Source organism: Poecilia reticulata, chromosome 19, assembly GCF_904066995.2.
Source record: "Poecilia reticulata chromosome 19, P_reticulata-male-v2, whole genome shotgun sequence".
Lineage (NCBI taxonomy): Eukaryota > Metazoa > Chordata > Actinopteri > Cyprinodontiformes > Poeciliidae > Poecilia > Poecilia reticulata.
Window position 1 is genome coordinate 2746783 of NC_088848.1, and position 14328 is coordinate 2761110.

Below are 14328 nucleotides of genomic sequence, written 5' to 3' on the forward strand. Positions count from 1 at the left end.
GCAGATGGCGCTTAAATCAATATTTAAAATGCTTTTCTAAACAACAGTGTTGGAAAATGTAAGTGATTTTAGTGAAACTTAACAACACAGGCCTGAAAGGCAGCGGTGTACGTTTATGTTTCCTAACTGTGGCTAAAGCTGCTGCTAGCTGGTTTACTCTCCGATCGGAGGCCGTTTCCTTTGAATACAGTTGGAGAATAATCAATTGACAATGACTAATAACGGCTAACACTTAAATGCTGTTTTACTAAAGTTGATACAGAAAGTGAACCTTGTAACGTTACAACACTGACAGGCAGCGGTGTATATATTTCCCCAACTGTGGCTAAAGCTGCTGCTAGCTGGTTTACTCTCCGATCGGAGGCTGTTTATTATATACACAGTCAGAGAATGTTGGCATGACAATGAGTAATAACGGTTATCTAAAGGCGCTTTCGCACTGCAGGGTACGGAACCTGTTCGCATTACAACTTGCGACCGGTTCCACCCGGCCCCATGGAACCACAAGAGCTGTGGTTCCAATCGGGCCGGCCAGGCGGTTCTGCTTAGAACCAGCAGCTGATTGGCCGCTGGTTGTTATGGAGTCAGACGTTGATTTTCCGTTGACAGCTGGCTCTCACTAAACTGTATTTTATTTTGTGAAGAGTGCTCTTTTCAATATGTTTATTGTTAGTTTTAATTAGCAATGGATTCGTCTCAATATAGTGCAATCACCTGGTCTAATGATGAGAGTTTTTTTTCCTCCGCTTACTCGCTGATGAACGAGTACAGCCGGCCGCTACATCGAAACCATTGTTTAGTTACAAAAAAATAACGTCCGGTACCGCTTCGATGGTACAACAGGGCTGGAACCGTTCCGTACAGTGCGAAAGCGGCTCAACACTTAAATGCTGTTGAGCCGTTGAATAATGTTAGTGAGGAGATGAACACAGGCAATAATAATAATAAAAAAAAATGGGTCCATCGTGGCGCAGTGCGATACTAGACAGAATAGATCAGGAGAGGAACACAGCAGACCCTGATATGGTAACATTTGACTATGATTAAGTTTCTTATTATGCTTTTAGTCGACTATATTGGTTTGATTATTTGCTTATTTAATGTATAATAATATCAGTCAAAATAATACAAATGATCATTTAAAGAACAAATCATACATTTAGATCACATGTGTCAAACTCATGTGGCCACATGTCATTTTATGTGGCCCGCCCAGCGTTTTATAGGCCCATGATTGACTTAAAATAGGTTTTGAGCATGAATTGACTACAAACTACATCACCCACAATGCATTCCGATTGTTGCCAGTCAACATTGCGGCTTCTCGCCACTAGAGAGCAGCAGAGTCACCTCAAGCTGCTTATTGATTTTCCCAGCGAATAAAACTGAGACATCCACAAGCTAACATCAAAACGTCCAAGGAAAGAAACATCGATTTACAAGACTGTGAATGAAGATGTGTGTGAGTTGGTGTCAGGGCGGCAGGTGGCGCTAGACTGCTTTTGTTATCCGTTATCTTGAAACAAATAATCAGTCATGAACTATTTTTATCCGTGAAATTACAATCATATTAACATCGGCTATTTAGTCGCATTTTATGCTGTTTGGTTAATATTCACCGTGAATCCAGATCCCATCACAAAATTAAGCAGATAAAATGCATCTACATTTTTCTCCGTAGTGACAAAAACCACTGACTGTGGCTCCAATAACTTTTAATAAATTAAATTAAGCGACTAAATTAGCATCGCTTCACCCGCTGGGGTCTGAACGCACTTAGTCCTGGTTCCCATCTGGAGACAAATCTGCGCTAATTCATCAGTCAGTTGGATCTGTCTGGTCCAAACACACCAACTGAACCCTGTTAGTGTTTTACCCTGCGCGGTGCGGTTTGCGCTTTTACCAGGATTCGCTTCTCTGAAACGGACAGATGTTAGATGTGCAGCTCCTCCAGAGCGCCGCTCTCCTGGGTAACGTGCACCAAGAAGGCTCCATTTGTTAAATCCGCTGGATGAGTTACTCACAGCGGTTTTTAATTCTTCGCAGTCCGCAGTGGTTGAGCAGCGGACTGCGCATGTTATATCAGACCTACAGATGCAAGTCATGTATTAATGAGTTAATCTAATGTTGACTGATCTTATCGATTAATTGATAAGCGGCCATTTTCTTAAAAACCTCGGCATCAAGAGTCCCGACTGACTTTTCATAGCATTAAAGGGCTACATGAAAAAAAACAATATATAATTTTTTTTTTGATTAATCAGTATTAAAGTGAAAATGTAGCCCTTTCATGCATAGGGGTCACTGCAGTGGACAGCCATCTAAAAGCCTTTTTCTTGTGGATTTTTATGTTGAATGCACACAGACCACTGACCCTCATGCAATACACTGCCAACTACTGGCCATTCACTGCAAGTGCAGAGAAAATGTATCTAAAGCAGAGGAAAAAGCAACTCGGGATTATCCAGTCCCTCCTTCTACCGTAGAAAACTCTGACAAGTAAAAAGAAATTGTTGTAATCGCTAGACTGAAACTGCTGATGTATTTCTCAAATAACAACTTTGCATTTGGAGAAAATTTCAACTGATCACATAGAAAAAAAACCCTAGAACTTTTTTTTTTTTTTTTACATTTTTCCCACCTTTTTATGTCTTAAGAAAATCAAAAACACTGGAAAAAAATCCTGACATAAAGGATCATAACAACGGGGTTAAGGAGTTTGTTGAGTGTTTATTTTTTAAAACAAAACTGCATAAAGTGAATTCTGAACCCCATCGGACTCTGAACCGCTTCTCGTTCTGGTATGGCCCCACCATCTTTGTTTATGTATCAACTGGCTGTTCTTAAGGATAACCAGCAGCGCCCTCAGATGGATGGAGGCCAAACTACAACACCGAAAAAAAGTCTAAGCAGACTTTAATCAATTAATTTTACCCTAATAAACCATTAATAGCTCAAAATGATTTATGCCAAAGATGACGATGCATTAACTTCTCTTTACAATGAAGTGTGATGACAAGTTATGGCAATGCAAAATGGATCAGCCCATCATTCCTCACAGGCTGCTGGCACATTATAAGACCTTTAGGTCGACCTGAACTCCAGCAGAGTTTCCCTCATTCGGGTCTGAACTGATCTCATCTGGCACAACTTTCCCTCCGGCGGAGGAAGTGTTTGAGGAGCGGTGGGCGGTCATCTCTCTTCGTTTTTTCTGATGACTGGTACAAATGCAGACAAGGCCCAAGGTGGAAAACAGCGGAGGGTAAAAACTCCCCAGACTGCAAAGACACATGGGGAGGAGTTGAGATGTCGCCGTGGAGCTCCTGCGGGTGTCTGCGCCCAATCTCAGGCCTCTGATTAAAGAATGATTTATAGAGGCGAGTCAGAGGGAGCAGCTCGGCAATCCGTCTACTGAATGAGATTTTTCCTCAGGAAGAGGGCGGGTAAATCAAACCTCGAGGCGAGAAGCCTGCGCAGCTCAGCGATAGGGCGCTGTGATTAAATGTTATAATCGCAACTCTCTGCTGAGACCACAGCTTGGATTTTCGGTGTCGCTATCAAAAATAATAAGATCAGTTTACCCTTTGTCTCATTCCCTGAGCATAAGTCTTATTGTAGCTTATTACACAGGAGCTTAACCTTCCCGACCTCCATAAACCATAACCGAGGCGCGGTGCAACTCTCGGCTCAGCACCGTCAGCGAAAAAAACTCCACGATAAACAGGAAGCCATCAAATTGAACAAACTGAGGCTGAACTAACAAAACGGGTAGGAATCTGAACTTCAAAGACGATGCAGATGAAACAAACGTCTCCACGCGAGCAGCCAGAACATTTTTCACTCCCTCCACTCTAAATGTAGGTTATGTGGCCACTGACCACTCCGTCAGACACGCAGCTCGTTCATCAGCGGCACAGAGGCCCGTGGAGGGACGTCTTCCTGTCCTGCCCTGATCAGACGCTCAGGGCAGATACTGATGATCAACACAGCTCTACGTTGGCTGGATGAGGAATCGCTGCGGATTCAGTTCAAACCCAGCCTGCACAGCTGCAGGCTGGGAGACAAAACCAGCATCAGCTTCCATGTTCTGAAAGAAAATTTACTTTAAAACTTAAATATAAAGCAGGAATGGGTTCAAAACAATTGCACAAACACCACATTTTTCATCTGATATTCAGAAAGATATTTTAAATATACATAATAAAGGTGAAACAGGTGTACAGCTAAATGTTTATTTGTGTTATCTGGAGAAAAAAATGATTTAAAAAAAATCTGTTTTGAGTTGATTTTACTCTTAATTACCGGCACAGCACCGCCACCTGCTGGACAGCCGGTGGTACTTCAGTGACTTCGCCTCGGGTTGTTTTTCCTTCCAACTGAAAGCGAAAGTTTTCAGTCAGAAAGGCAGAAAAAGGACGATCGGAAAACTCAACGGTAAGTTCACCTTTTCATAGAAAAATTACGGAATAATATTCCTTCAGAGATGGAAAAAACGCTCAGCTCAGCTTCAGGTTTTGGAGAAATGACAGAAAAATGAGTTTTATTTCGTTTGTGACGAACTTTGTGTGATATCAGCGGCTTTCTTATGCATAATTAACACAATATGACGCGTTTTATGATTGTTTTTGCCCGATAGTGAAACACAAACCCACAGCGGGTAATCGATGCCCTAATGGTTTAAACACGAAGCTTCTTTATTTAACCAGTTACTCATGTTGGGTTACATTCCGCACCTTTACGCAAAGTTAGCTCTAAATTAGCTCCTGCAGCATTTTATGTACACTGGTGAAATTAAAGCAATAAAACCGGTGAAATCATCTCATTTGATAGATCTCAGTAACTATTTTTTAGAGTGGAAATTGAATTAATTTGGACTAAAAAGCTCTTATCATGCGACATATTGCGTAACAGAAATCATATCTCCACAAACATCAATTCTGCTATTTTAAATATCCTATATACCATAAATATATTTGTAATACTTTCTTTCGGATGCATAAAGAAGTGTGATTTGTGTCGCTAGGCTCCACACATTATTTAATCATATTTTCAAACTTATTGGTATTTATCTTCTCATTGAACAAGCAGGAAAATAATCCTGACAATTTGGGGGAATTTTTAATATTAATCGCCATTTATTGTCACAATGATAAAAAAATAAAAATATCAAAATAAATGTATCATGATAACGATGTGATAAATGGCCATCCCTGCTTACCATTTAATTTTCCTTCATTCCTTCCACTGTCACTTTATTTTCTCATATTTTGTCCTTACTTGTGTATTTCCCTCTTCTCCTTTTTTCTTGTCTTCATTTTTTCCTTCCTTCTTTTTAATTTCTTTCTGCATTTTGTGGTTCTTAGTTTCTATCGTTTCTCGTTTCATTTCTTATTTGTGTTCTTCCTCTTTCTTCCTTCCTTAGTTTAAAGTTTCAAATAGGAGTAAAAAAACAAAGAACGCCTGTTTCTTTTGAGCATCAATCAGAAAAACACAATAATATAAGCATTCTGATTAAGAGTTGAATAAACTGGAGTTTTTAGGTTAACACTTTAAAAAACTGAAAGAAGAAAAAGTAAGGAGTGGGAACTATTTCCCAGAATGCTTAGCGGCGTGTTTCTGTCTCCTGAGATGGAAGTGCGTTACGTTGATCTGACTCTTGTCCTGATCACACTAAACGTTTCTGAGCTGAATTCATTCAGATGTTTCATCATCAGATCAGAAATTTGGTTCCTGCAATTTGCAACAAGAACTTAAATTATCCTACAGTAAAATAAGTTGTTATTTTAACTTGATATTGTGGGTAAAATAGCAGAGAAATGTGGCTCTTTAACTGGGTGAGGACAGTTTTAAATTCTCAGTAAAATAAAATCTGATTCGATTCGAAAAGACAATAACACAAAACTTTGGAAAAAAAAAAAACATCCATTTTCAAAATATACAAAATGCTATAAAAAATTAGTTGTTTTGAGTCTAAAGTTGCAAATTTAATCCAACACGAAGTAGAGAATTATAAATAATATCGGTAAAAATATCGGTTATCGGCCAAAACAGCAATATCATTATCGGGTGTAGATTTCGGCCCATATTTTGACATCGGTGCATCTAGACATATTTAAACGAAAACGTTTTCCCTCGCTTTGGTTGAATAAACGTAAATGACTGCATTTCTCTTTTTCAGGAAACATGGTGAAGGTTTACTCGCATGTTGTTGGAAACACCTTAGACTCTCATCGCACAATAGAAAAAAAACTCAAGAAAAGAGGCGCAAAACTGCAAGGCAGCCCTGATCTGAGTGATTACACAATCGTCTTCTGTCCGATCGTCAGTCGTTTTGAGACGGACATCCAGTCAGCGCTGTCCACCGTCTCAGGTAAATGAATATGCACCAGGATGTCACCACAACAGGTTTGTTCTCTCTTTGCTGCTTGACTCTCGCTTCGTCTTCCGTGTCAAAGGAAGCCGGAATGTGATTCTGGTGGCGATGCATCACACTTACGACCCGAACTACACCTTACCAGACAAAAGGAGCTTCGACAACACGGCAGTGAAGCTCCTGGTGGAGTTTCTGTTTTTCGAGAAGAAGGGACTTCTGAAATGTCCGCGCAACTCAAAGGCGAAGAAGGCAATCTGGAAAGAGGTAATCTCACAGAGCGGTTGCTTCACATTTAACAGGAAGCCCAAACTTTCTGTCATGTGCAGCAAAATCATCACGATCCCAAGAGCATAAACACACTTTTTAGAGTTAAAAACATAAAGATGTTATTGTTTTCTTTTTTGTACCCACTCAATAATTAAAAGAATGAAGTTGTCCAACATCTCTTGGGATGAAATTTGCATTTTTGTCTAAAGAAAGACAATCAGTTTGCAGATTTTAAAGATAAAAATAAACGGTGTTCTACCTAACAAGATATAATTAGTTGCTAATAATTTTACTCTATTTAATACCTAAAGTTTCTACTTGTTGAATAGCAGTTGAGGACCGAACAAAATCGTTCCAGGGGCCACAAATCGCCCACAGCCCATATATTGGGCCCCCCTGGTTAAGTCTGTCGAAAAGGCAAATTATTCTGGATGATAAATTGTCCCAGAAATTATTGAGATTAACGATAATGTTGTAATATTGTTGTTTTCAGACCAATTTAAAGTAATATATTAATAATAATGCAGGATGAAAAACCTTTAATTTTGTAAAGAGTTGTTAGCAGAGGAACTGGAAGATGTTTTAAATATTCAAAACAAAGCTCAACAAACAAAAATAATAAATAAAATGGAAACCAAAACCAACAGAAGGTTATGGGAGGGTTAAAAAGTCCCTGGTAGCAAAACTGCCCTTCAAAAATTACTAATAATCAGAACAGAAATGACTGATCTCGTTTTAATTCACCAGGTGATCGATCGCTTATTGCGACATGTTTTCTCGCGGCCTGTTAGAGTAGCGCCCCTGCAGGCGGAAACGGGTATTGCAGATTGTGACTTTAATGGCGTTAGTTTGTTTTTCCGATCAGATAATCGAAGCTTTTCTGTATCTGATCATCAGGGAGGAGCGGCACAGCAGATCATGTTACACATATCTTAAATTACTTGCATTTTTTTTAACGGACCACTGAAGAACAGGTTTTTGTTTTCATTTTTTTCTTGTTTGTTTGGGTTTAAATGTAGAAAAGAAAAGACAATTTGAGTTTCTGATGCTTGAAAAGTCGTGATATAAATTTCCTACTTATTCATCAGATCTTTGAGTGTTTTGAATATTTATTTCTGTTTTTTTTTTCTTCTTACAGCTGGGGATTTCAAACCTAATGAAAAGGAATAAATCCTCGTGAGAAACTCCTGAAGCTGCAGCTGATGTTATTTCTTTGTATCAAAAATAAAAGTTTGTGATTTTAAATCTAAATCTGCTTGTCTTGTGTATGAAACACTGAACCATTTCTTCCCTTTTTATTATGAAAAATAAACATGTTTGCTAAATTCACTGGACCTGGAACCTTCTGCAATGACTTTATGTATATTTATTGTAAAACATAACATTAATTTTGACATAAAACAGATTTCAACAGACGACACTGACTGAGAAATTATTGGAATCCAGATGGGTTTAGTTCAATACAACAGCAGAGAAATATATGATAAAGCAGCTGATATTCACTGCTGAGGTACGGTGTGGGGTCTGTAATGCTGTGGGACTTTTTCTCACCACACAGCGACCCAGATGATGAGGAAGATAAAACGTTATCCAAAAGTCCTTGTCATATTATTCCAGCATAAAATTCTGCAGGAATAAAAGTCAATTTTATTTAATTTGTTTTCAGATTTTCACCAGAGCTTTAAAAAAATGTGGAGATTCATACAAGTTATAGTTATTTGAAGCACTAATACATGCAGAAAATGTCATAAATATCATAAATTCAGTACAGAACTGAATTTATTTACATTATGTTATAGTTTATAGATGATCACATGAAATAAAAAGCTGTATAAAGTCCAGTAAAAGTGAGTGAAAAGAGGAAAACTGATGCTGCTTTTCTCAATACTTGGAAAAATCTGCAAAGCGAAAACAGTTGGGAGTTTTTGTAAAATACTGCAGGGTGGCTGCAGTTCACCTTTTGCTCGCAAGGTGGCAGGCAAGGCTTTGTTTATGTTAAAATCAAACAGCTGCTGAAGGGAAAAGACATGAACACAAAGCAAGAAATGACCAAACAATGAAGAAGCTTTGTACAATCTGTTATGAAGGAAATTTTAAAAAATGCTGCAGTAAATCGTGTTTTTTTTTTTAATGAAATAAATAAAAACATAAAAAGTTTCCCCCCTATTCACAACATGGTTTTACAGAGCAAACAGTTGAGCTCATTTCCAGAAAACTAACAGCCTCACTGTGAAACATGGTGGGGGCAGTGTCATGCTGTGGGGGGGATTTCCCCCAGCTGGGACAGAAAAAGAAATCACAGCACTAATCTCACTATTTAAGTCTTGGTTTTTGGATTTGTTTAAATTTGTGGGAAACTGGATGAGCCCTGGGAAATACAGGAAACAGGGCTGCAGTTACCCATTCTGTCCACAAGATGGCAGTCGACGCTTTGTCTCCGCTCAACGCAGCGTCTCCTGTAATGGCTGACCTGAGCACAAACAAGAAATCCTCAGAAACGGACCAACTTTCCAGAATCTTTCCTATCGAAGCCCGAGTATGAAAAACATCCATCATATTGGATTTTCTTTAAAATGCGAGTCGAAACGGTGAGAAAAATGAAAAAGAGAGATATTTCTAACCAAAGAAAGATCTGGACCGCGATTCCTGGAAAACACGTCACAGGGCCAACAGTTACACGCAACAGTTTCTGTTGTTGCTGTTGTTTTTTTGTTTGTTTTTTAGCGATTAGCGGACTTTCTCCTGAACTCCAGGAAGCTCTCGGCTGTCCGTCTCCGCGCAGAGGGCCGCACACACATCTGCATATTTACTTGGAAACCCTGGCTCACGTACAAACACCCACGCAGCCCCGCGTATACAGCCATGTGCACAAACACACCGTGTACAAACTCAAAGTGAGTTCTCGCAGACAGGAAATGATGTCAGCTCTCGTCTCCAAGGAGATGGAGGCAGTTGCTAAGATACTGTGACACTCGGATTTTTCACTCTATTTTCTCTCCTCTCCACTCTCTCTGTCACACACACACACACACACGCACACACACACACACACACACACACACACACACACACACACACTAACGGATGTCACTGTGAATAAGTTGAAGCTCTCTCTCGTATCTCTTTTATTCTCTTGGACATAAGTCAACCCAACGTTTTCAACTGAAACGCTAAATATAGCCCCCCCAAAAAAATCACTTAGTTCAGAATCCCAATTAGGAGGTCAGAGCCGTTAAATAGAGCTTAAATCTCCCCCCCCCCCCCACATGAGCGCCTCCTGCAAGATGTAGTCTTTGAAGTGCGTCGCCCGGTTTGGGATTGGGGGTGTAGCTAACGCACTGATTGATGGACGGGAACCAAAGCCTCTCCTCAGTGTGAGCTGCACCTCTCTGGCGCTATCAGCATGCCACATATGTCTTGTTGCTAGCATGTTGCTGCCAAATCCACATCACCCTCCTCTTCTCCTCCCCTGTGGCGTCCTAACACACCATTAAGAGTTTATAGGGTTTGTATTGGAAATGCAGTGCACTCATCCTCTGGATTGGGGGATTAGCCGTCTTCCCTATATTTCTACTCCAAGACCCCTCGATGTACTGATGACACAAGCAATACAGCAGCGAGTGTTTGGTCATTTACTGTGCACAAATGCATGCCCTTCTCCATTGCTCACACACACACACACACACACACACACACACACACGCGAGCATGCCATACATCCATAAGAGGGATATCAGATTCAATGTGCAATGACACAGAGAGGACACAGAGTGGAAAGAGGGGAAGGAAGGGGAGCCGAGGCGCAGGGTGGGTTTGGCATGGAATCGCTTTAAATGGTGCGGAAGGCAAAAAGATGTACAGACAGACGAAACGAGAGGAAGAAAGGGGGGGGAAAAAAGCGCTGAAAGGCAGTTTGGACCAGAACTGGATATAGGTGAAGATTTTTTTACCAAGACTGAGAGAGAGAACGAGGAAAGAGGAGGAGGAGGAGGGCAGGAGAAGAGGGAAAGGAGGAATATCCTCTGCACCACTGTGTGACTGGAAATTTAATAGAGGGGGAGAGATAGAGAGAGAAAGAGAGAGGAAAGGAGTGAGAGGGGGGAGGGGAGAGGAAGAGAGAGGCAAAAAGGCACAGAGACCTCATTGCTGTGCAGCTTTCAGCAAAAGCTAGTGGATGGAGGACAATGGTCGCCACGGCGTTCACAGAGAGGGGCGGGGGTGCAGAGGAGGAGGAGGAGAGGGAGTTCATATCTTCAGGGTCTTTCTGAAGCATCACTGGCCTTTTCGCTCCTTTGACCTTTAGTGTGTGCTGAGACAGAGCAAAGATGTGCACAGATTTATTTTTACTCACAAACTGGGATGAAAAGCTATAAAAGGAAGATCCTCCTCCTTCCAGCTACGACCCGAACCCGAGAACATCCGTCCACATGTGGAGTCAGACATGGCAGAGAGCAGGGAGGAAGGCCGCGCTCTGACGCAGGAGTGGCGCCTCTTTACGGCACAAACCGTCTCTGTTGGCTAATTAAAACATGCAGCTGACGGCACACTGTAAAACATGAGATTCACATTTGAGTTGTGTCTACTGTCTTCTACTCTTTAAGTTAAATAAATATAGAGTTTTAGATTTTGAACCTAAACCTGAGAGTTTGTGAAAGATAAACTTACAGCAGGAAGTTGTGTTAACTTTTTATTACGAGTTGAATAAACAGAGTTTTTAGTTTAACACTAAAAAACTGGAAGAAGAAAAAGTCAGGAGTGGGAACTATTTCCCAGAATGCTTAGCGGCGTGTTTCTGTCTCCTGACATGGAAGTGCGTTACGTTGATCTGACTCTTGTCCTGATCACACTAAATGTTTCTGAGCTGAATTCATTCAGATGTTTCATAAAATTCATCATCAGATCAGAAATTTGGTTCCTGCAGTTTGAATTAAATTATTCTAAAGTAAAATATGTCGTTATTTAAACTTGATATTGTGAGCAAAATAGAGAAATGTGGCTCTTTAACTGGGTGAGGACAGTTTTTTTTCTTGCATTTTGTGAAATAATTATTTGGTTTAAATTGCAGCTTTAAGTTAAAACTCACAATTCAAGATTAATGAACTTAAAAACAATGTTTAGATGACTTGTCTCTTGTTGTTAAATCAACTTCATGAACTTTATTTTCTGAGTTAAAACCAATAATATTTTCTTGTTGACTTAAACTGCATTTTCCAGGCAGCAGGCGGACTTTCATTTTTACGTTAAACCTTCTAATGTTTTACAGTGCGCATCTCACAGAACACTTTCTGTTTGCACTTTAGCAAACACAAGTCTTTTATTTTTATTTTAGTCATGTGCAAAGCTCACGAGGGCGACCGACTTTTTTCTTTTTCGCGTCTGGATGCTGACGACAAGGAAACGCAACGGCGGCTTTGTTTATTTACAGCGTTGTGTTTACTGGACACATGCAAAGTCTGCAGAAAACAGACATCATTAGTTAGCAAGATTTAGTCCTGGCTGGCCGTTACCAACATGCTCGTCCCCAGCACTGGGCATTCATTACCAACATCTTCTGCGTGTTTTATTGGGATTGCATGATAGAGCAGCAGGAAGTAGTGCATCATCTTAAGAGTGGAAGGAAAATGATGCATGGTTTTTAAAGTTTGAAATAAAAAATAAGGGTTTTAGCGCGTCCGTTTTCAGCTCTCCTGAGGTAAAAGTTTGTAGGACCACAGCTTTACGTTCTCTGTGGTTTGTCTCTAAAAGCTTTTAGTTTACATCTGTTCTTCGTTGGATCATAGTTTGGATTTAAAGGACAGCGTCTGTAAAAACTCGCCTCAAATCCCAGTTGGGTTTAGGACTTTCAGCAGAATTCAGTTTTTATGCTCCACAAATTTTCACGAAATATTACCGAGTGTTTTTGTTCCAGTTTCAAGGGCAAATATCTTAGCACACATGAAATAAAACAAAACTAACAAGTGGCTTTTTAGCAACATGCAGGAGTTTAAGTCAATAATTCCTTAATGATGAAAATGTTCTAGTTCAACTGGCTGATTATTTCACTTATAAAATGGAAAAAATGTCCTGAAAGAATAATCTGCAGGTGGAAATAGTACTTTTTAAATCTAGATTAAGGAATTATTTACTTGAAACAAGCTCCTATATCTTGCCGAAAAGGTAATTAAATTAGTTTTGTCTTATTTCAAGTGTAGTAAGAAAGAGAATAAAACTAATTGGTAAGATTTTGTGCTTGACGAAATGTAATGTTTATGGATTGTTTTAATGACTGGTTACTGTTTTATGTCCTTATGGTCTGAACTGTATCGTTGCTGAAATGTGCAAATAAATTTAACTTAAAGGGGACCTATTATGCAAAATTCACATTTTGTACATTTTTGGGTTTCTGCTGCATCATAAAACATCCTAAGCGTTAAAAACACACACACACACACACACACACACACACACACACACACACACACACACACACACACGCGCACACACACACACACGCACACACACACACACCTATTGAGTTTTTGTTAATAAGTTAATGCATTTCGGATTCCGGAAAATGAGCCGTTTCAAAAACTTCTGGAATGTAACGTCACAAATCAGCAGATAAATTACCCAGCAACCAGAGCTGAGCTCCAGCATGTTTGGTCAGCTGGTTTTCCTGCTGTATGCACAATGGCTGCTGAAAAAGACAAAGTGCTTTGTTGTTGACTATGACTAAATGTCTAGAAGCCACTTGTTGCCTTCCAGTTGGTTGCGCAGGAGGCTCTACCTGTGCTTTTCAAGGACGTATAGTTGTATTACTGCACATCAGTTTACAGTCATGTAAGTGTAAACGTTGAGTTTGGATTTAAAGTGACAGGACGCCTTAAAACATCTCAGAAGTTTGATTTTGTGCAAAAAGTGTAACGAACATGTTTTTCTTCCGCCCGTAGACCTGACCTGTTCCAGAAAGCAGAATAAGGTCACCTTTAAAACTTCCACACATATTTTCTCCATTTGGGTGAAAATGTTCAGTTTTTCTCATCTGATCAGAGCCCCTTCTCCTGTGTTTGTTCTCCTCTTGTGTCAGAATATTATTCCCCCATATCTGCGATGACTCAGAGAGAGAACGGCATGTCTGCTGCCATCCTTGGTCCTCATGACCACCGAGGCCTCAGCAGAACAGCTGCAAGTATTTGGAGATAAAATCAGATGCCAGTAAAATCTGTTTTACTAATCTGGATCTGGAGAAACATCTGGATTTTAGGACAGAATAGAATAAAAAAAGCTCTTTATTAATCTCCCAGTGGGGAAAATTCACTAGATACAGAAGCACAGAAACAAAACAACCCACTGAATATAAAAATAGCTAAAAAAAAAAAAAAAAAAAAGTACTGACAGGAAAAATATAAAACAAATACATAAAATTTTGACATTTTTAAATACAGAATTTAACATTTTAAAATGATTTTTTAAAATTCTGTAACCCTAACCCTAACCCTAATTGCATGAATTTTAAAATTCATGACCTTCATGTCATATTCTGCATTTATGCACAAATAAATTTATATTTATCTACAAATAAACACAGAATGCACATTTGACATGAAGGCAACCTAAAGAGCATTTACTGCATACAATTATTAAAAAGTCAGATGTGATGAGCGACCTCTGGAAGCGCTCAGCTTTACTCTGTGGATGCTGATGTAACT

At 39.7% G+C, this 14328-nt stretch overlaps 2 protein-coding genes across 4 annotated transcripts in view; one reads left to right on the forward strand and one right to left on the reverse strand.

Annotated features, from left to right (window-relative positions):
- The window catches only part of LOC103481129 (heparan sulfate glucosamine 3-O-sulfotransferase 2-like), a 42440-nt gene that overhangs the window by 8824 nt on the left and 19288 nt on the right, over window positions 1-14328 (reverse strand). The window lies entirely within an intron of this gene.
- LOC103481128 (uncharacterized) lies at window positions 927-7891 on the forward strand. Its single transcript, XM_008436420.3, has 5 exons — window positions 927-1026; window positions 4311-4434; window positions 6179-6370; window positions 6456-6637; window positions 7779-7891. Exons 1-5 carry the CDS (start codon window positions 955-957, stop codon window positions 7818-7820), a joined length of 612 nt encoding a protein of 203 aa, XP_008434642.1. The 5' UTR covers window positions 927-954; the 3' UTR covers window positions 7821-7891.

Coding starts and splice junctions, on each gene's coding strand:
- LOC103481128 (XM_008436420.3), top strand. CDS start 955: ATGGGTCCATCGTGGCGCAGTGCGATACTAGACAGAATAGATCAGGAG. Junction 1,027..4,310: donor ACACAGCAGACCCTGATATG/GTAACATTTGAC, acceptor TTACCGGCACAG/CACCGCCACCTGCTGGACAG. Junction 6,371..6,455: donor AGCGCTGTCCACCGTCTCAG/GTAAATGAATAT, acceptor TCCGTGTCAAAG/GAAGCCGGAATGTGATTCTG.